The 20,684-nt window shown below is 38.7% G+C and overlaps 1 protein-coding gene across 2 annotated transcripts; it reads left to right on the top strand.

The window, feature by feature from the left end:
• The first annotated feature begins 50 nt into the window (after positions 1-50).
• LOC146471632 (putative ammonium transporter 3) lies at positions 51-11,088 on the top strand. 2 transcript variants are annotated; one of them, XM_085120817.1, is made up of 5 exons: positions 51-135; positions 5,769-6,904; positions 7,992-8,051; positions 8,485-8,561; positions 9,737-11,088. In XM_085120817.1, the coding sequence occupies exons 2-5, from the start codon at positions 6,141-6,143 to the stop codon at positions 10,408-10,410; spliced, it is 1,575 nt and encodes a 524-aa protein (XP_084976943.1). In that variant the 5' UTR covers positions 51-135; positions 5,769-6,140; the 3' UTR covers positions 10,411-11,088. The 2 variants fall into 2 exon arrangements, with proteins under 2 accessions (XP_084976943.1, XP_084976942.1); XM_085120816.1 differs by lacking the exon at positions 51-135 and adding an exon at positions 3,587-3,667.
• The last annotated feature ends 9,596 nt before the right edge of the window (positions 11,089-20,684 follow it).

Here is a 20,684-nt window from a genome sequence, read left to right as displayed (position 1 = left end):
AGTGTCGGCGGCAGAGCAGAAATTATACTACACACTAATTTTTGTTTGTTATTGAGTTTTTTCTTAATCTGGAAGAAGAATAGATACATGGTACAAAATTGCTCTTGAATATCATGTACGAGCAAATGTTTGCAGGTAGGCCTTTCCAAACTTACCAAAAACGAAAAATCATGAGATCATTTCGTTTTTTCTTGTTCCGTCAAATGCCCAATCGAACGCGGCTTTCATTAAAAGGGAGAGCGGCTTCAAGTAACATTTGGCTTCAGCCAAGTTCATTTATAATATTTGCTTGAACATTTGTGGGTATTTTTTTCGCTTGTTGTTCGTCTGTATGTTGTTGCTGCGTTTGTTTGTCTTTCTTTTCTTTTCACTTCTCTTCTATTTGTTGATAGTCAACAAGTCGTAACATCTAACGCCCAGATTCAACTACAAAACGTTGATACAAAACGAGAGCGAGTCATCATAATGTTTTAGCATACATGTATATAACTTAGTGTTCTATTAAACAAAGATATTCGGTAAAAACATTTTTTCTAGCTTGTAAGTAATTTGTGAATTTGGCAATTTTAGACCACCCCTGCTTAGCCAATCAAGTTTGCCCATCAGTTGTTCACTGTGTGTGCCACTGTGAACGTGTGTAGAATTCTTTAAGATACTACCAGCTTGTTTGATTGAACGTTTCGGCTTCGTTCTAAGCAATTACTCAGTGGCAGGGGCATTTTATGAGTCTGTCGTCTTTTGGGAGAGAGGCGTTTATTTTAAACAGCTGAGGGCCGCTAAATAGATACTGAGTTGGCGTCTATTAGATCATTGATGTTACGTAAGCGAAGCCGGACGTTGATAATAAATGCTTAGTGTTAAATGATCGTGTGGAAGTTTTTATCAAACAAACAGGAACTTTTAAGGATCCTTAAAAATGGTAATTTTAAGGCGTCTTAAAAATCGCAACTTTTAAATGACTTCTTTAATCATTTTATGTTCTATTTTTAACTAGGGTGATTTTCTAGGGTGATTTTAGGGTGATTAACTTTTTCTAGTGAATGTTTCAGAAGGGACTCTTCCCAGATACTGATAATAAGATCCGAAAACGTTTCCAACACTTTGACGGATGTATTTTTTTCGGCGGGGATAGCCATGTCAACCAGTAAGTGTATCTTCTTCTTCTTTTGTGACGAAACCTAAATACACGCTTTCATGTGTTTGTTTTCTACCATTTACTCGCTCTGTGCCGAGTGGCCTTGCATCAAACGTAGCATGCCACTCGCAAGGTTAAAAGTGTCTTGACATCGATACGATATGCTTTCGGTTGGCCGATTTATACTGAACAGCAAGAAAACGCGTACATATTTGTTTGAGTTGGCCTAAGGTTTTTACTTGAACAGTGCAGCCCCACGGAAATTTTAAATTTCTCCGCGCTTCCCCTGTCCCACCTACGCTTAACAAAGCTCTAGATCGTAGGCTGCTGGGAATTGTTCTTAGCCGGCTGCTGAAAAAATACGTAGTTGTTTTTCGTTTATAATTAGGGTTTAACATTTTCACTGAATTTTTCTTTTTATACAATCAAACTATGTCCGCAAGGGCAACGTTCCTTAAGATAAGATAATTTGCCATGTACTTTTCCGAATAATAGTACCTCCACATTAACAGACTTGTAAAGTCCCTTGACGTTCAAAAACTGTGCACAGAAGCATTGAAATTTCACCTCAGTTAACCAAAATAAGAGCGTAAACAAAAACATTAAAGTAACCAAAGCTTACATAATCATGCATTCAGAACGTGTTATTGTTACGTTTGCTACATTTATAACGTTTAAGAGAGAACTTGACTGGTCCGCCTAATGTCTGCCACGTTGATGTGGTATTGCCAAACGCTATTTTATTAAGATTTCATTGTGTATATTCTGGAGAAGCTTTTACAAGCGCGTTAAAAAAAAACAGCTTCACAAATTGATCTTTGATCAGCTTCAAATGGTTGTCGGTCGATTCTAGGAGCTGATGCTTGTAAGCACGTGTTTAGAGAGCTCGACTGGCTATTACTTTCAGCAAAATTATATTTTCGATGAGCCAAAAATTTGTATGTTTAATTACAACGCTGGGTAACAAAAAAGCACATTTTGAATTATAGCAAAGCACCTGCCGTTTCAATAATAATGATTCAAGGTTCCGTTACAATTTTCAATAAAAAAAGGGCGTAATAAAAAGTATGTATATAAAAACAGCATAATAGGATTTATGTAATGGAACAAGGAGATATCACATGAAATAAGGAAATATTAAAGAAAGTTAAAAACACATCTATTTACAAAGCTCTTTATAACATATCGTCAGTAAAACGCGCGCTCTGATTGGCTGATACGCGTCATCCATATGCCCGTGGGTTGCACGCTGTCTTGAGCTTGCTTTCAGCTTGGCTTCTCGCTCGTTTGATTCCATCAAGATTTATTGAAGTCTTTTCGTACGTACCCTGTCTCAAATAGACCAACTTGGATGTTAAATCACCTGAACAAATTTGTCTTTGACTGTGACGTAAAGAAGTGGAAATCATCGGCTCGTTTGAGATCTTATGCCCAGAGAATCTGTCAATATTATTGAAATCAATCGTAGCAAGGCAAGTGAACGAGTCCGAATACGTTTATCGGTGATTCTTCAATGCGTTGACTATTTTGGGGGAATTTTAAATAGAATAAAGGTTAGTTCATAACGCTACTTGCAGAATGATTTATTGTTATGTTATTGACTGCAACGTTTTAGTTGTTTCGATTATTTAGGGTAAAAAATTTTCTCATGATAAATGCGCGCGTCTTACCACGGAATAATCAACTTTTTAAATGAATGTTTGGGGACCAGTCACACTTTAGTAATTCTGACGGTAGCTTGGTTAATTTTCACTAAATAAAAATATACCGGTCTGAAAATAGATGTATCATTATGTAAAAGCGTGTTTTGTAAACCTTACAATCATTGAAAATTCTTTGAAGGCGTACGCGCTACTAGATTTAAAAACTTAAACACAATATTTTGCTGAATTTTTGTCGCCTATCATAGTCTTTTGAAAAGGTTTGACTTTTTGAGTTTTAGGATGTGAAACGGTGTACTCAGTAAGGAGAGTTAAGCTAGTGATTGAAAAAAAAAATCCACTTTTCTGCTAGAGTTTGCCAGCATTGATAGTATTTAAAGTCAGCTAGACGAGTGAATGACCCCAGGATCTAACTTAAGAAATCTGCAGATTTTTTTACAACAACAACAGCACTTTATTAAAACCTTCAGTTACAAGCTGGTTATATACCTACCCGCAAATAGCTGAAGCTAGTCGAGGCGGGTAGGTATGTCTATACCAAACTAAATACAAATAAATTTGGTGTTTACAAATTGACTATAATAAAAAAAATGTTATAAAAGAAATGGGAAACGTCACAGCTGTGAACCATCAAGTTATGCCGGGATGCACTTAGGGGTTTGCTCAAGAAGCACTCAAGAAGCTAGATTTGCTCGAGGCTACGCCTCGAGCAACTCTAGCTTCTTGAGTGCTTAGCAACCTCCCGCGTGCATTCATAACTCGATAGTTGCACGCTGCATGTTTACCATTTCTTAAATTTGAAACGCTCGATACTAACAAGCAGCAGAACGAAGTTATGACCTTTCTTACGAGCTTGCCGTGTTGGAAGGAGGTAACATATCTTGTAGGGCCCCAGTAGGGTCTTTCATTATTTTATCCCATAGTCGTCTGCCGCTAGTTTCATTGTCTGTTTACCGCGCTGAGGAGGAAATATGAAACTTTATTACTCTGCAATTTGAATATTGTTTTTAAAACTGTTCGTAAATGTCTTTGGCGAAAACTCTCAATACGTTTTTACAAATACGTCTCAATACAGTGAGACAAATTTGGGAAGTAAATCTGGCTTCATTTCAGAGGAAAATGCAAGGACGTTAAACCCAACGGAAAGTAATCTGACTCGAATAAACGAAATATCCAAGCTTCGAAAGTAACACGTTTGACGCTGGCAATTTTTCTTTAGGTTTAACGGAAGTCAACGTTATATTATATTTCGTTTTGTTTTTCGGTACAATTGCCGATGCCAGAGAAAGTGTCAAGAAAGAACTTGAACTTAGGAAGAGATAATCTTTCGTTTAGTGGTCCTGTTGTCTGGATAAAACAACACGACAGTGTAACAACATTGGTAACTGCTGTGTGTATCTAATCGACGTAGACATATACTGAAGGGTGTCTACAGGAAGCAATTTAGTATTTGTCATACCAAACAAATGAATAGTACTTTTCGCGCGCGCTGATTGGCTAGCTTGGAGGTGATTAGCCAAGTACTATTCACCTCCGAGCAGCCGAAGAGAAACAAGATGGCTTCCTGTTTCGCCACGGTTACTTAAGACGAAATTATTTCGATAAACGAGACGGCTGTTAAAAAAATACATAAATGGCAACAAAGTTTGGTTTGACGGCATTAAATGGTAACTAATTAAATCTTTTCAACCTCATATTCTAAGGACAAAAATGACAATGCAACTGCCCTTGTTCATGAAAAAGGACGAGCACTAAAATTACAATGAAAACAATGAAACATCTAACATTTTTCAGCATGGTTTCAACAACAAGACGAATTTCACAGAAAAATTGAAGAAATGACACCGAAGGAACGAAACAACTGTCTCCAAAAGTTTTATTTGACTGCAAGAAAGCGAGACGGAACTTCATCGCTTACCGCATGTGGTGCGCGAGATTTTAAAATTTCATACCATTTATCGGTATATTGTCAGAAGTAAGATAATTTTTCGGTCCACTAGTTATTCAGCTTGTGTGGTATATACTAAAACAATTATTCACCTCAGTGTCGGTGAAAGTGATGGATGTTTACCTCGCCGCTTTGCGGCTCGGTAAATATCCATCACTATTCACCTCCGCTTCGGTGAATAATTGTTAATTATAATCACGACAAGACTAGTGATTCTCACAAGATTAGTAAGTTCGGAAAACCTTGCATCATATATTTATGGTTTTAACATACTAACATACTAATGCTTTATAAGACTACAAAGTGTTCTTTAAATTTTACTGACTAAGCTAGTAATTTAAGAATTAATTCATGTTTAGCGTGCGTATATCGAGTTATGGATGAACACGGGAAGTTTGGCGGAGAGCACGAGAGAAGCGTAAGAATTCACCCTAGCTTCTTGATTGCTCTCCAAACGATTTAGATGAGAAAAGCGCGCTATGTTATAATCATGAATATTTCACACCAGCGCAAAGTCGCTAAGATTAGTGTTTACTAAAAAATATATTAACTTGGTCTTTTCCCATCGCGCCGGGGGAATCAGATTTTGTCGTTGTCCCGCGTTCGTCACACGATGAGCATTGAATCTTTCTCTTGGTATTTTCGTTTTTCAATTTAAAAGCCCTTTCTTAACTTACTGTAGTTATATATTCAGACCATTTCCATGTGCAATACGCCATTTGAGAGGCACAGTTCACAGGTTTCAGTTATCACTCCTAAAGTATAACTTCTTGTGCAGCTGTAGAGTGCCATTTTCTTTATCACAAAAACGTATACCTTGGGAAAAACCAAGTGAAAAAGTCTAGGGGGATCACTGACATTAAGTCTAAGAGGGGTTCACCAATGTGCGCTGATGGCCGGTCTGTGTTATCGGGGCAGTTCTCTGTTCTCGTCCAACCGTTAATGCACAATGTTTAGGCATGGCGTGTGTATGATTACAAGAAATGTTTCAAAAAATTAAGAAGTGAACTTACTTACCCTTTAGAGTCAAGGATGACAGTTACGAGGTCAGCCGTTTCGAGTAAGGACACACAAGACGGCATTGGAGGATGGCTGTAGTTTCCTAATCGTCTCTTAAACGCTCACGAACTTCGTCTCAGGCGAGTTAAAAGTCCGAGCCTCTAAACAATCACACCTGGCCTTTGTTTTGTATGACTTGGCTTCATTTCAGAGGACATAAGAACGGCACACATAACCAACAATGATGCCGGGCGTCTGAAAAAGGGCGCACATTGCCAGGAAATACATGCTGGGCGCATCTTCCCACTAAGTGTATTGACTTTTAAAACAAGTCTCGTGTTGTTCAAAAACATCTCAAGCATTTAGCGCAAAAGGAATAAACGAGTTCAGCACAAGCATGTCCAACTGGACTTTAAACTCATCAGCAGCATCATCAACAAACCAGCAGGCTGGTGTTGACAAATTTAGTGAAAAAATCGATTCGGATGACGCAACTTGGATTCTGACAAGCGCCATTGCCATTTTTACAATGCAGTCTGGATTCGGCCTTCTAGAATCCGGCATGGTTTCTAGAAAAAATGAAACAAACATCATGGTCAAGAATGCGGTTGATGTGATATATGGTGGACTGTCCTACTGGCTGTTTGGATTCGCCTTCAGTTTCAGTTTCGGCGATCATGGAAATTCATTCTGCGGCCTCGGGTACTTCTTGACCAACACGGATGAAAGCGAAATGGGACAAGTGTATTCCAGGTACTTTTTTCAGCTGTCGTTTTCGACGACTGCAACTACTATTGTCTCTGGAGCGATGGCAGAGAGAACGAGTTTAAAAGCGTACACCATGTACTCATTTCTTAACACTCTGACATACAGTTTCCCGGCACATTGGATCTGGGATGAACGTGGATGGCTTCGTAACATGGGTGCCGTGGATATCGCCGGTGGCAGTACAGTGCACTTAGTTGGGGGTGTCAGCGGCTTAGTGGCCACGTTAATGCTGAAGCCACGAACAGGACGCTTCGATGAAAACGCACCACCAAAACAAATGGTCTCTCCTACAAATGTTCTGCTAGGGACCTTCATGTTATGGTGGGGTTGGTTGGGTTTCAACTGCGGAAGTACGTTTGGAACTAGCGGCATGAAATGGAAACTAGCTTCCAGGTATGATTGTTGTTTCTTTGGTGTGGAAAAACATTTAAGTGGTTGTGAGAAGTTACCAAAGTTGTTGAAATTTTGCTTTTTTCACACCAAAAAACTCAATTTTGGACCACTAAAGGTCCCCTCTGGAAACCGAGGGAGACAGCGTTAAGGGCTAAAGTATTTTTCAGCAAAACAACTTTATAAAGTGTAATTTACACGCTAGATTTGAAGCAAATCTAATTTGTGACCAATTTTTATTTTGAGGATCTTAGGGACACAGCCACTTAATTTACGTGTTCATCCGGCAAGGTCTAAAAACATTTCTGCAGTGTTTGTTTATTCTTGTGTCTGCGGTATTGAAAAATGACCACCAAGTGAGTAAGTTGTTTACAGAAAGTAGTCAATTGATTTCAACCCATCGATGAGGTCAATACAAGTCAGTATTTGGAGTTTTAAGGCACAATATCAGCTTGGCCAGAAGAGACATTCAGTTGACTAGCGAGCATGCGTAGTTCAAGATGGGTGATGTTTAGGGTAATGGAACGGCCTTCTGATTATTGTAAATAGTATTAAGCCACACAAGCCTAAAATGTAAGTTACAAAGATAAATTGGTCCTTGAAACTAATTGAGCTGATGCATTAGTGGTTCTTCTGAATACTAAAACTGAGATAAAACCCCATGCGTTAATCTAAGAAGTCAAGAGCGTTTTTACTTCGTTATAGAACTAAGCTCTTTCACAGTTAACATGTTGTTCTTGTCCATTATAATTTTATTTTATGCCTGTGTCACTTACTGAATAATATATCATTCCCATTTATTCACCAGGCTTACATATACCATCACATTTATTCCATTGGGCATATGTCACACATGACATTCCAATCCTAGCAGTATGCAGGATGTTTGTCCCATGAACCTAGTTTATGGCCTTATCTCCCACGAGTCTCCTGTAGCTCAGTGGTGGAGCACCCGAACTAGTAATCGGAAGGTCGTAGGTTAGACTTCTGATAGGAACACGCGGATTTTTTTTTCCGAGTATGCCTGTGTCACTTACTGAATAATACATCATTCTCATCAATTATATTGTTAACCTAATCAACCAAACAGGGCCGCGGTCGTAACCATCAACGGTTCCATAGGCGGAGGAATTCTGGGAATGGTATACAGGTAGGTACTTATCGTCTCGGTCATAGGCCAAATGAACGACACATGTTTCAATGAGAATTCCAACAGTTCATATTATTTCCTGAACAAGCCCGCTTTCGGTGGAGCAGAAGAGGACAAATAAAAGATAGTCAGTTGACTACATAGTTGAATGTCTTCTTGATGAAAAAGTTTGAGCGATGATGTGATTCATAAAATGCTCTGAAATGGACACTATAACGTTAAATGTTATTGAGGCCACGTCAAACATGCCAACGAAAGCTATTGAGCCGTGCTTTCTTGTGCTCTGTTTGTGCATGTAAACACAAAATGACACTCTGAAGTTGGACAATTTAATGAAAGCCAGCCGAGTATGGGGGCTAACTGGGATTAAATGAGTGTGAGAATTCCGTTTCTGCTCAGGCACGTGATTTATTTAATCTTTATTCTCTTTCAGCTATATTTGGTTTAAAAACAAGCTGAACATTCAAATCTTTGTGACTGGTATTCTGTCGGGGCTCGTCAGCATAACAGGTACGTCGATTGCAACAACTGTGACATCACCTCTGAAGGTCACGAGAAACTATTAAATACTGATGGCATTTTTCCAAGTTTCGCGAATTAGGAGACTAACATGTGAAATATTCTTTCCAAACTCATGACGAGAAAACAAAAGAAATCACTACTCACCGTGAATGAGGTTTGGAAATGTGATCTTAATCGTCAAAAAGTTGGGTGAACTTTTGCTATGAATTTGTCCAAGGATTATCCCCGGCGGGGGGGGGGGGGGGGGGAGGGGTACTTGGGTTTAGTTTTGCTGGGTATGTGCCGCTGGCCTCTCAGAGCCCCTGCCCCATTGTAGTCTATTTTGTGGCCAGTTATAGACCCCATCTTAGTCACTTTTGGGAAAATGTAATTTTCGCGATCCCAACTAAGTCACTTTTTATTTATGCATCTACTTCGTTATGGACCGGTGGTTTTGTGCTATTGTGTAACAGGTTAATATTGAAGTTGTGGTTTCAAGAACGGAATGTAATGCGAGGTGATTGTTGCATTGAACTTTTTCTGAACTTTTTAACCGAGACCATTTTGAATCCCTACTTAATAGAATTTTCTTACCCCAGAAATCCGAAAATGTGCGACCCCATTCAAGTAACTCTATTGAAAATTCAACCCCATTATAGTCAATCCAGTAGTGAAAATGCGACCCCATCCAGCGGCACATCCCCATTAGCCTCTTATAAGGAAGTACCCCGCCCCCCCACCGGGAATTATCAATGGTTTGAGAAGCTATGTCAAACACTCGAAAGGGTATTTTACTCTATTTCCAAACCCCTCGAATTTTGGTTAAAAAAATCGACTCTCTGCCCAGGTTATTCTTACCTATACAAAATATTAACGGCAGACTGATCCCAACGGCGGAGCTGACGAGCTTGATAGAGCAAACAACAAAAGCTAGAATAACTGAAATATAGTTGTTTTTTTTAAAAAAACAAATTTTTTTTGCCCGATATTTCGGTTTGCAATACAAACCTTCCTCGGGGGCTGAACGAAAAAGAAAAGTGAGAAACATAAAAGGATCGTTACAAAGAAGATTTAAAATATAAAATACATGACAATGATTGGTTGTTTAGGACTAAGTTACAAGTGTGAGACACTTTATTGTATTCTTACCTATAACTGTACTCTGTGTTCGGTTTTGCTTGCAGCAATCTGCTCTCTGGCGCGTCCTTGGGAAGCTATCCTCATAGGTGCAGTAGGCGCCCTACTGGCATGTCCTGGATGTGCTCTTCTCAACCGGCTTCGAATCGATGATCCTGTGGGCTGCGTCCCCACACATTGCATTGCAGGAATCTGGGGCCTAGTGAGCGTTGCGCTGTTTGCCGAGAAAGACATCCTCGAAAACCGATTCTCCAACGAGTTTGGGATCTTCAAGGGCGGTCCTTGGCGATTTCTGGGAATACAACTGCTCATGGTTGTTGCTGTTGCTGCGTGGGCAGCGGTTACTACGTTTCTAGAGTTGTTTTTGGTTGACAAGATTGTCGGATTGCGTATGAGCGTGGAAAATGAACTCTTGGGCGCTGATGAGGTTGAACATGGGATTGTAGAGTATGAGTCTACGTCTCAAGGAAATTACCAAGCAAATAAGAACGGCCGTGAACAGAGGGAAACAGTGGAGATAAACCATGAATTGCAAGCAACTGAAGAAGTTGACGCGTTGCAGAGCAACGTGGATAAGGAAAAAGCTTTCTGGAAGACTGTCCATACACGTAGGAAGCTGCTTAAAGGAACTCAAAATGAAACCTTAAACAACGGTACTTTTTCGATGAAGAGTTCACCTATAAATTGTGTTAGTATTGACCTAGAAAGTGTATCCGAATGAGTCACCCAGGAACATTGAAACGTAATATCAGCACAGAGTAACAATGGTTTTCAAGCGAGCTAACTTCGAGTGTAGACTTGCCAGTCTCTGGAAAACGGCTACCCTCGTGATCACGAAAATGTTTGGTGACGTAGAGAAATGTTCGCCTACAGTAGCATAGGGTTTGGCTGAAAGAGTAATTATGAAGGTTAGCACGTCCAGCCTTGGAAGATATGCAGCGATGCACATGTCGTTTTCAGTGGAAACGGTTTCTACCAAATCCGGCCTGCGTAACTTTGATTGTCGCACTGTTGTTCCATCCGTACTCTGTGCGATGAACTTCGTCAACTCCCCAAGAGAGCTTCCAAAAAACTTATCAATGACATGTTATTCTCGTTATTAGAGGCCGAGGACGATTATGATGAATCGCCCATACTGCTTCAAAAAAAAGTGAACTATCGGACGGACACAGTTTAATTTATAAAGTCGATACTGAAAATCTTATTTAGTCTAGTTTCAAAAAAAAATAGTTTATTTACAATTTACTTGTTAAAAGTGGTTGATTTTGTAAATGTTATTTATTTACGTTTGTATATGTTATTTATTTACGTAATTTATTACTGACTGCTGCTCTCCTTATCTCCGCCCGCCTCGACTAGCACATGCTATTTGCGGGCGGAAATGTTTTGCTATGTAAATAACTGTTGTTAATAATAATAATAAATAATAATAATAATAATAATAATAATAATAATAATAATAATAATAATAATAATAATAATGATGATGATGATGATGATGATGATGATGATGATGATGATGATGATGATGATGATGATGATGATGATGATAATAATAATAATAATAATAATAATAATAATATTAATACTTGGTAATAGAATTGGAACATTGCTTACTATCATAATTCCAGATCTGAAAAACAACGCCGATGAAGAATTGAATCTTGCGTACGTAAGGTCTGATTCGAGACAGTTTCGTCGTCGAAACAAGGCCACATTCACTGGAGGAAATGTAATATATTTGTGCTCTAATCGTCCCACTTCTTAATCATGTCTTTTTTTACACAAAGGACACTCGTTTAAATATAAAAAAATCACGTTAATGAATGTCAGGCTCGCTCGGTTTTCCTCGAAGATTGTTTAATTGTCTTTAGTTCATAAATAAAATCCATGGAAAATCTCGCTAAAAAGTTGTCGCGGATGATAGAAACTTAAGCCTTGTTTATAGCTCTCTCCAGTTATGTAGGTGAAGTGCGATCATTCGGGTGAGTGTAGTCAAGAGAAGGATTCCGCTTGATGACATTGACTAGCATTTAAAAACGTGAGCAGACGGAGCCTTTTTCAGACCTGGCCTGAAAATATTCATGCTCATTTTCAGACGTGGTCTGTAGAATTCATATCCGTTTCTGTAAAATCCATACCCCTTTTCAGACTTTCATACCAAAATAGTTACAATCTACACCCATTTTCAGACCAAAACGGCTCAAAAACCATACTCTTTGGCACCGCACATATCTCAGTATAGAGCTTATCATTATAAAGGACCCCCAGGCGCAGTGTACATGTAGAAGGTCTATCGATGTCAGTGCTGGTCAAAGGCATTGTAGTGTTTAGCCCAAAAGGTGACTTTTTCGTCAAACTCCTTACAGACATAAACAACAAGAAATGAAATATAATTTTTTTTTACTGCGCGTTTTACTGGTGTGTTCCAGTAAAGGTATGTTACTGTTGTTCGATAACTCGTGGTTTGGGCTAAAATCGATCAACAGCATTTCTACAATGACTTCAACTGAGTTGTGTCAGACCTAGAATGCACTTAATATGGTAGCTTTCCTCTGTGTCAAACCAACGTTTTATTGATTCTTAAAGCACGAAGTCTTCCCACATCTCAGAAACATCCGCCATTTTCAGTTTACATTCGAATTTTCGGTCAGTGCCTGCGCAGCCGGAGATAATTAATTCAAGATGGCGTCGAAAAAGTGCCATTTCGCAGGTGCAAGGGAAGTTTTAAAGTTTTAATAATCTTAGGCGGTGCTTCTTTTAGCGTCTTGAAAAGCGGGTAAAGACAAAATTGCAGAAGCCATTTGCATGAAAAAAACTGCCATAATCGATCTCATGGCGTCATTGCAGTCTTTAATCGAACTATGTTTGACTTATATTTGGTCTTCAATTTGCTAATGGTGTTTCGAAACACCGACTCTCATAAGCCATTGATAAATTCTAACTTTCCGCCTTCAGGCGGCGGCTCGTCGGCTGTCTTCCTTTAGTCGTTTCATCGGGCGAAGTATTATCGTCACGTTTATCAACTTGGTTCTTCACAGTTATAATCAGTTTTTTAATCGTTCAGTCACATTTACAGCCCATGTCTAAGACCAAAGCTACGTTATTTCATTAAAAAAAATGACAGCTTATATGTGAGAAACAAGAGCCACGATAAAGGGTCTTTATGATTGGCTGATACCTTCAGTGACAAAAGCTCAGTGTCATTTTCTCTCTGAAAAACTGCTGTATTCAATGAAAAAAATAGCTTAACAATGGCGCACCTCCTTCAAATTAAATGCGAAAGAAATAATTTTTGGTCTGTTAAATGAGTGTTGGCGTCAGAGTACAAACTAAATTACACACTGCTCTTCGGACGCTATTATATTTAGGGTGCGTTTGTATTCCGGAATAAGAATAGAACAAATATTTACGAAAAATTCCTCATAAGAGGTTCTTGCGGTCGAATACAAAATTGCTCTTGAATATCACGAAGGAGCAAATTATAGATCTATACGCCTTCTAAAACCAAGAAATCGCAAGAAAAGTGCGCGCCTGATTTTTATTGGTGGGTGAACTGACAGATAAGGTAATTGGATAAACTGAAATCGTTGGGCGAAAATACAAATGAAGCGAAGGCCGAAGGGAGTGTTCACGGCAGGTGTTCCCTTTCCCCAGTCCCCCTCATTTTGTCTCCATTCCCTAACCCCCCCCCCCCCCCTCTCTCCCTCCGCGATTACGCCTGCCAAGCAGGCTACTACAATCTCGACTTTCCTCTTGAATCAAAACTGTTATCTTCGGTACCAGTCATTCAGTGTATATCCAGGCTGTATGTATATCAGTTTTCTTTACTTTATTACCGATAAGTCGTTTAATACCAGAATTGTTGTATTTGCTTTACAGTGCTTCCATGTCCGAGTTCCCTATCTGCCCGAGTTTTATTCCCGGGATTTATTAGGAACATTTTGACGAGTGATTTTGTTCTTGCGGCAAGAAGTGCAGATATAGCTAACGCACATCCCAAGTTAACACTCTTTTTTTATAAGAACCTTTTTTATAAGAACGTTGAGGCTGAGATTAACCAAAATTTTAAGAACGTATTAAGAACATTCCTCAGGCTGAGAGTCGATTAAGAACGTTTTTATTTTGCTAATCTGTATATAAAATCAAGGTAACAAATGTAAATTAACCAAAATACTTAAGGGCATGTTTCGTATAACATTAACAATGGTGACACACATCTCGGTTTGTCATAATCAGCAGTTCTTGATACCATATCTCAGCAGGCAATGCTTGATTTACTGAAATACATGTAGTGTATACCATGTAATTTAAGAACATCTTAAGAACGTTTTCAGCCTCAAATCGCAAAAAAATATAAGAACGTTCAGCCTCAGCTCCAAAATTAGACGTTCTTATAAAAAAAACAGAGTGTATTGTAACTTAACAGACTCAGTCCTTTTATCAGTTAGTTATAAAGGGAAACGCTTTAATTCCTAGTCTTAGCAAATTACGATCAGGGGACGGGTAGTTTATCAATAAACTCGTATAGACGATGATGACGAATCCGGAGCTTCAATATCGCCCTTCGTCCTTCAGCACGCGGCCATATTTCTTCCACCTTCCATGCCTTCTTCTTGAGTATGAAAAAATCTCGGCCTACTTAAAAAACAGTGTGTGCTGTGCCATGGCCAGACCACTCTGCCTAATCTGCTAGTGCTGTCTTTGTCGCTGGTGTTTATCAACGCAAACTTCCGAAAACGCATACGTGTGAACGCACGCGATAAATTCAGTTATCAAATCTCCTTCGCTGACGATGCCTAATTAGTGATTTAAGCTTTTGAATAAACTGATTTTACCAGGTAAAAGTAACGGCATGAAATAGTTGTTTTGTTTAAAGCCTACAAGGTGTCTAAAATCAACAAGAGTCAGTGCCCGCTCGTACCACGAGAAACTAAAATGACTGAATACCCTGGCCAAAGTTTCCTCAGGTTTGGATTCAAACTTACTCACATAGTAATAAGAATAATAATAACCAAATAAGAATCCGAAAGTCCGAAGTGATAACTTTGCTACTGATCACGAGCAGGAGACAAAGTTCTCTTATACTCAAGTTTTGCAAATAAGACGGTTTCAGTGTGGTTGCTGCAATCGCCCTTTGTCCAATTATCCTCACGCTTTGAAAATATACAATGAAATGAAAGACATACGGGGGAGGATTCAGAAATTTCCTATTAGAGCGGAAGTACTTTGAAACAGTCAAGTTTACAAACGATTAAACGATTTTTACTGAATAGTCAAATCCATATTTATAATACTAGGAATGCTCAGTCCTTCAGCTTGCCACTGTGCAGAACGAACACCAGGAAGTTTTCAATTTACTTTCAAGGTCCAAACTTTTATAATTCGCTAAATTGTGACATAACTAGTTCTCCCTCCTCCGCTTCTTTTAGAAGAAAGCTTAAAGAATTTCTTCTTTCTAGGTATTAACTTCTGTAAGGCTGTAATTCTTAACTAACTAACTTACTTAAAATGTGTGTGCGTGTGTGGTGTACGTGTGCGCGGTCAAAGTTAATTACCATAAGTCCATATCGTAATTCTAATATAAGATTAGTTATTTTAAGTGAGAAAGCCTGACTTGTTATAAGCCTCGTGGTTTCTTTCAGGTTTTCTGGCCATTTATTTTCTTTCATCAATTTTCTTCATTTTTTTTTTCATCTGTAAATGTTGTGTATATGGCAAAATAAATATTATATTGCAGGGTTTTCATTTGAGGCCGGAGGCCGGACGTTTCGTCCGGTCGTTTGCCATTCCACGTCCGGTACTTTGAGATCAATATTGGAGATTTTTTTTTTACTACTGTATTATATATTTTTCTTACTAGGGCATCTCATGAACATCACTAGAGGATAACAGAATAATCAATTACATTCTTCAAAACGGCACAGACAGTGATGATTCAGCTTTTGGCTCGGACCTTGATGAATAGACTACACTCTTGATGAATGGACTACAACCCAAGTTACCAAACATTTTTGAAAATCAAATAAATTCGCAATGATAAGCCAATGAAAATTCTGTTGTTGCCATTCTCCCTCCCCCTTCCCCTACCAACTGACCATTTTCATTCAGTAATTTACTTTTTAAAGAGAATTTTAGTGAGCGCCAGCATTGCCTAGGAAACTGTTTCCTTGGTTCCAGAAACGCTGAAAATGGCGTTTCTGAGTATTCTATTTTAAAAATTTCCTGGGGGAGCATGCCCCCAGACCCCCCTAGGTGCTTGTGACTTCGGCGTTCGCGAAGCGCCTTACGGCGCCAAGAAAACATTCTCGTCCGGTGCTTTCAGAAGTATGTCCGCTACTTTACAAAACAGTTGAAAAACCTGTGTATTGTATTGTATTGTATTGTATTGTATTGTATTGTATTGTATTGTATTGTATTGTATTGTATTAAAATGTTTTCATAGATGTACTGTGTCTCTTAGATACCTTTACAATATAGTGTGAACCATGTATGTTATTTGTTTGGATAATTTCAAGACGTGCGTTAATTGCTTCAAAGTTCCCCCTCTGTGATGAGAACTTCCTGAATCCAACCCTGTCTTTCATTTCAATGTTTATTTTCAAAGCGTGAGGATAATTGGAAAAAGGACGATTCGCTAGTAGCAACCACAACGTAACAGCTTATTCTCAAAACTTGAGTATACTTGACATCTGCCCATTACTATACTAAAAATTTCACAGTGATTTTACTCAGCTGATCAGAAGCAAAGTTATCACTTCGGCCTTGCGGATCTTTAGTTTGTTGCTAACAGCTGACTTTGCTGAGTGAAGGTGAGTGGAGAATAGGAATGAAAGTTCTCTCCATATATTCTCAGAAACAATGAGAGCACTGGCGATTCCACAGTCTGTTTGATAAAAGGAGTCTCGCCGAGATTCGCTTTTTGATTCAAGCTGTATTTTCACATCTTGGCGGGTCGAGCCTATCACAAAGTCATCTCGAAGACTTGACCCCCATATGAGGAATTCCAACTCAAATTCCTTAAAGTAGTGCCCACTGAAAGAAAAAGGTTGAGGTCTCATGTAGTACTACTGTCTCGCAAAATCAGTTGAAATTTGCCAATCGCTTCACCAAGCTATTTCTCGCTATTGGGAAGCAAAACCATTTCTTTAATGCTGTTTTAAGTTCGTAAGTCTTTTCAAAGAAAAAACGATATTCTTATTTCCCGACATAGAACAATCGATAAATAAGTTAGTTCTTGATTTTAAACACCAGGATTTGAACGCAGCAATTATTTTTTGCCATCCACCTGCCCAAGTCTTAATCGCCTGGTTAAATCAGTTGCATCAAACAGCATAGGACACTGAACATGCCTCAGTAAGCTTCGGCTGGGCATTCGCTAAAGTTATCGCGTGCGTTCACACATATAACTAACTTTAATGGTTTACAATACAACAAAGGAAAACTAGTGTATTGAGGAAACTTTATGGGGCTACTTAGATTAATATACGTTTTCAAAAGGTTTCGTTGTTGAATACGGGCGTTACTGGAGGGATGGAAGCATTCAAGCCGACTCGTCTGTGTCGTCCCGTATCGAGAAATGGTCCATCACAACCCCTAAACAAAAGCGCATTGTTGTGTTTTGCGCTGAGGGAGTTGAACCGTGACTTTGCGAAGATGAGTTTTTCATTATCGGGAGTTTGTAGTTTGTAGTTTGTAGGCGTGTGCAAAATTTCCATTGCGAATGAGACACTCCTCGCTATTTTTTTGCCTCCTCTTCGCCTTCCCCGTTACTGTTTTATAGCAGCGTACTTTAAAGGAAGGTGCGCGCTGTATTTTTTAAAATTGCTTTCTTTGTTTCTTATCGCTTTAATTGCAATGAAATGTATTAGGACGCGTTATCTTCCCCATCCTGTGCTGTCTGTTAGTCAGTCAGTTTCAGTCGCTAAATGTCTGTCGTTAGACGTATGCCTTCCCCATTGACCTCCACTGGACCACGTTTTGAGCGACACGGTGACAGTGCTTTAAGAAACTATCTAAGTCGTCCCTCCATCTCGTCCTTGGTTTTCCTCGGTTCCTTGTGTGTCCCCGGGGCGTCCAGAACGTAATGAGGGTTGTCCAACGGTTATCTGTTTTTCTCGCTACATGACCAGCCCAATTCCATTTGAGTTTGCTTATCGTTTCCATGATATCTCGTACTTTGGTTTTTTCACGTATCCATTGACCTGTTTACGATCTCGCCAGTATTGTCTGTACTACACGTTAATACTTTAAATTTAAAAGCATTTACCCTTCGTCTTCTTCTAAGGGAGCGGAAGACTGACTCAAGCTCTATTCAAACTAGGCGGGGGTTATTTGATGCTTAAGGAGAAAGTATGAAATAGCGCGAGTGCCGCATGCTCGATGTTTTTGTATTATTATTATTATTATTATTATTATTATTATTTTTTTTTTTTTTATTATTATTTTTTTTTTTGAAAGGAGAAAATAATAAAAGGAAGAGGGCTTTGATGATATATAAAGTAAACTCGTTCAGACTTTGTATTGATGATTTTTCTTAAACTTAAGAATTCACAACCCACACGCGACTACATATATATCTTCGATCTCTGTGGTATGTTGCACGACAGAACAGTGGCCTTTCAATACCGTTGTAGCCAATATATTTTTACATCAGCTTTTTCATAAAACGATTCAATGTAAACAGATGTTGTTCCTGCAAAGTCGAAGTGGTGTTGTGCAGTAGATGCATGGCTCTGACGAAAGCCCTATTCACACCAACAAAACACGTTTAATTAAACCAGATTTAACAAAAAGTAAAAGAAAGCTGAGCCGTTGGCTTTGACATAGGATTCAAGTAAACTTTAACTTATGGTTTTACTTGTGCTAAATCTGTGGTCGAAAAAACTCCGAAAGCAGCTTTTATGAAGAAAGCAATTTTAAACTGTGTTTAACTAATCAGCTTAACTTAACTAAGGCAAATTTCGGCTTTTCACCCATTTCGCTGATTTTTTCTATGAACATCAATCATTATATCCTATAAAGAAATATCACATTTACTGAGCTCAATGCGATTTTTTTTGTTGTTGGCGAGACGGTTTACATGGTGACCTCAAAACTTCCCAATTTACCTTTGGGGACTCTACAATTTATCTATACATTGCCGGTGCTGCCAAAAGCGTCATTCCTTGCTCAAACAGCTTAAATATTTTTCACATTAAAGTTCCATTTCTCAGTAACACCTTAAATGTTTAACTTTTGTTTTCTGTGAAATTTTGACTGAGTTACAATTTTTTTCAAAATACCTCCTCCTGAATTTTAGAATTCATTAAACGTGACATACATGTAGTTAAAGCCTATTTTCACAGAAGTGGGACCTGACTTAGGGTCAAGTCTATTTTAACTCCAAAGCACTAACACCAATCTACTAATGTATGGAATAAAATTTGTGGGCACTTTACGCTGCTTGCCGTATTAAAACAGCTCCACGATATCCATAATATTCACGGATTTCAATCAACACTAAACATAAAATACCATAATAATCAATAGGTTAATATTTCTGGCCATTCAGCCATATTTTAGAGAAGATCTATCTTGTTATTGGTATTTTAAATGAAACCTCGAGCCATTTTTCTTTTCCACAATGTGCTATAGCAGTGTTTGTTTTGCGTGACTGACAGTTGATCATTTCAAGCTAAATATTCAACATTTATTCGACGCTCACTTTAAAACGTTACCTTTCTTGTTTGTATGATTAAGATCAGTAGTTAAAAATTCTCTCCAAAACAAAGAATTAGTTGGGGAAAATGTTTCTTTCTCCCTCTTATAGTATATGTGAACTAGTTTCTTTACGTTTTGTGACGCAGTGATAAGTTATCAACGTTTCAAGACTCCCGGTTGTTCATTAAACACAGAGGTGTTTCAATTTGAATATAATTGTCAAAGCCCTCCTAGCACATTCCCAAAGGTTGGCACTACTTAAAAATTTCTGCTATTCCATCCAGTTGTTCCCTGCATGAAAAATTACAGACTCATTGTGGATCCAGCAGAGACAAGGAGACGGCTTTGTTTTGCTTTCTTAAAGCAACTTATTTGGCGAGCTATCACTTATCAAAATGCGGCGATATTGGCGAAGCAGAGCTGATCTTGGGAAAAGAGTGGATATTCGTGGCTCGTCAGCGACCCGGTTTGCGAGCTTGCCTACCAGTCCGAGTTTTATTCCCGGGATTTATTAGGAGCATTTTGACGAGTGATTTTGTTCTTGCAGCAAGAAGTGCAGATAGCTAGGTATATAGATGCAACGACAAAATAATTAACATAAGTTCTCTCATACATAGAATAGGATAAACACAGATTGCGTTAAATATTGCAGTTAGTACTAGACATGAATCAACTCTGGTGAACAGGTGAACACGTTCTTTTAAGGTCAAGTAATTGAAACCACATTGGGCTGGTGTTGCCTAAGCGTTGTATATATATCAATTAATCTCAACCGCAAATTGATTTGCGAGGTGATCATGAACAACTATGCTAAGGTAGACTGCTGCACAATCCAAATTTTAAGCTACTTTTGAGTGCACATGTGTAATGTCGGCTGGCTGATTAAATTTCGAGCCTCACCAGCCTTCGTTTAATTCAACTGCGGTTTAATTATCACCTACTGACACTCCAATATTATCTTGGACTAAATTCCTTAAAAGAGATGCACTGTTTGAACTGTGGGTATGTGAAAGGAGCCCCATTTTCTAAGGAAGGAATATGAGAGAGTTATACCTTTACTGTCAAAAATGGTAAGTGTCTGGAGCTCAGGGCAGAGCCTCCCTCATACAAGACTTTGGTGAGAACCCTCCCAGGTCAACTACCCACACTACTCATAATTTCACAAACTCCACTCCACACTCCTAGTATTCCACCCAAGCCAAATATCAGCTAAAGAAAAATTAAAATCACACTGAAAACTTTGCTTTGAGGCACGTTTCTTGCAAAATTACGACACCGTTATGAAAATGCACT

Source organism: Pavona decussata, unplaced genomic scaffold (assembly GCF_977016875.1).
Source record: "Pavona decussata unplaced genomic scaffold, jaPavDecu1.1 SCAFFOLD_102, whole genome shotgun sequence".
Classification (NCBI taxonomy): domain Eukaryota; kingdom Metazoa; phylum Cnidaria; class Anthozoa; order Scleractinia; family Agariciidae; genus Pavona; species Pavona decussata.
The sequence above is the reverse complement of the archived record's forward strand: the minus strand, read 5'-3'. Positions and strand labels throughout refer to the sequence as shown.

What these genes read in the sequence shown, in the direction of transcription:
- LOC146471632 (XM_085120817.1), top strand. Translation starts at nt 6,141, where the DNA reads ATGTCCAACTGGACTTTAAACTCATCAGCAGCATCATCAACAAACCAG. An exon ending in ATTCTGGGAATGGTATACAG is followed by an intron (nt 8,052 to 8,484) that starts GTAGGTACTTAT and finishes ATTCTCTTTCAG; the next exon opens with CTATATTTGGTTTAAAAACA. An exon ending in GGGGCTCGTCAGCATAACAG is followed by an intron (nt 8,562 to 9,736) that starts GTACGTCGATTG and finishes TTTTGCTTGCAG; the next exon opens with CAATCTGCTCTCTGGCGCGT.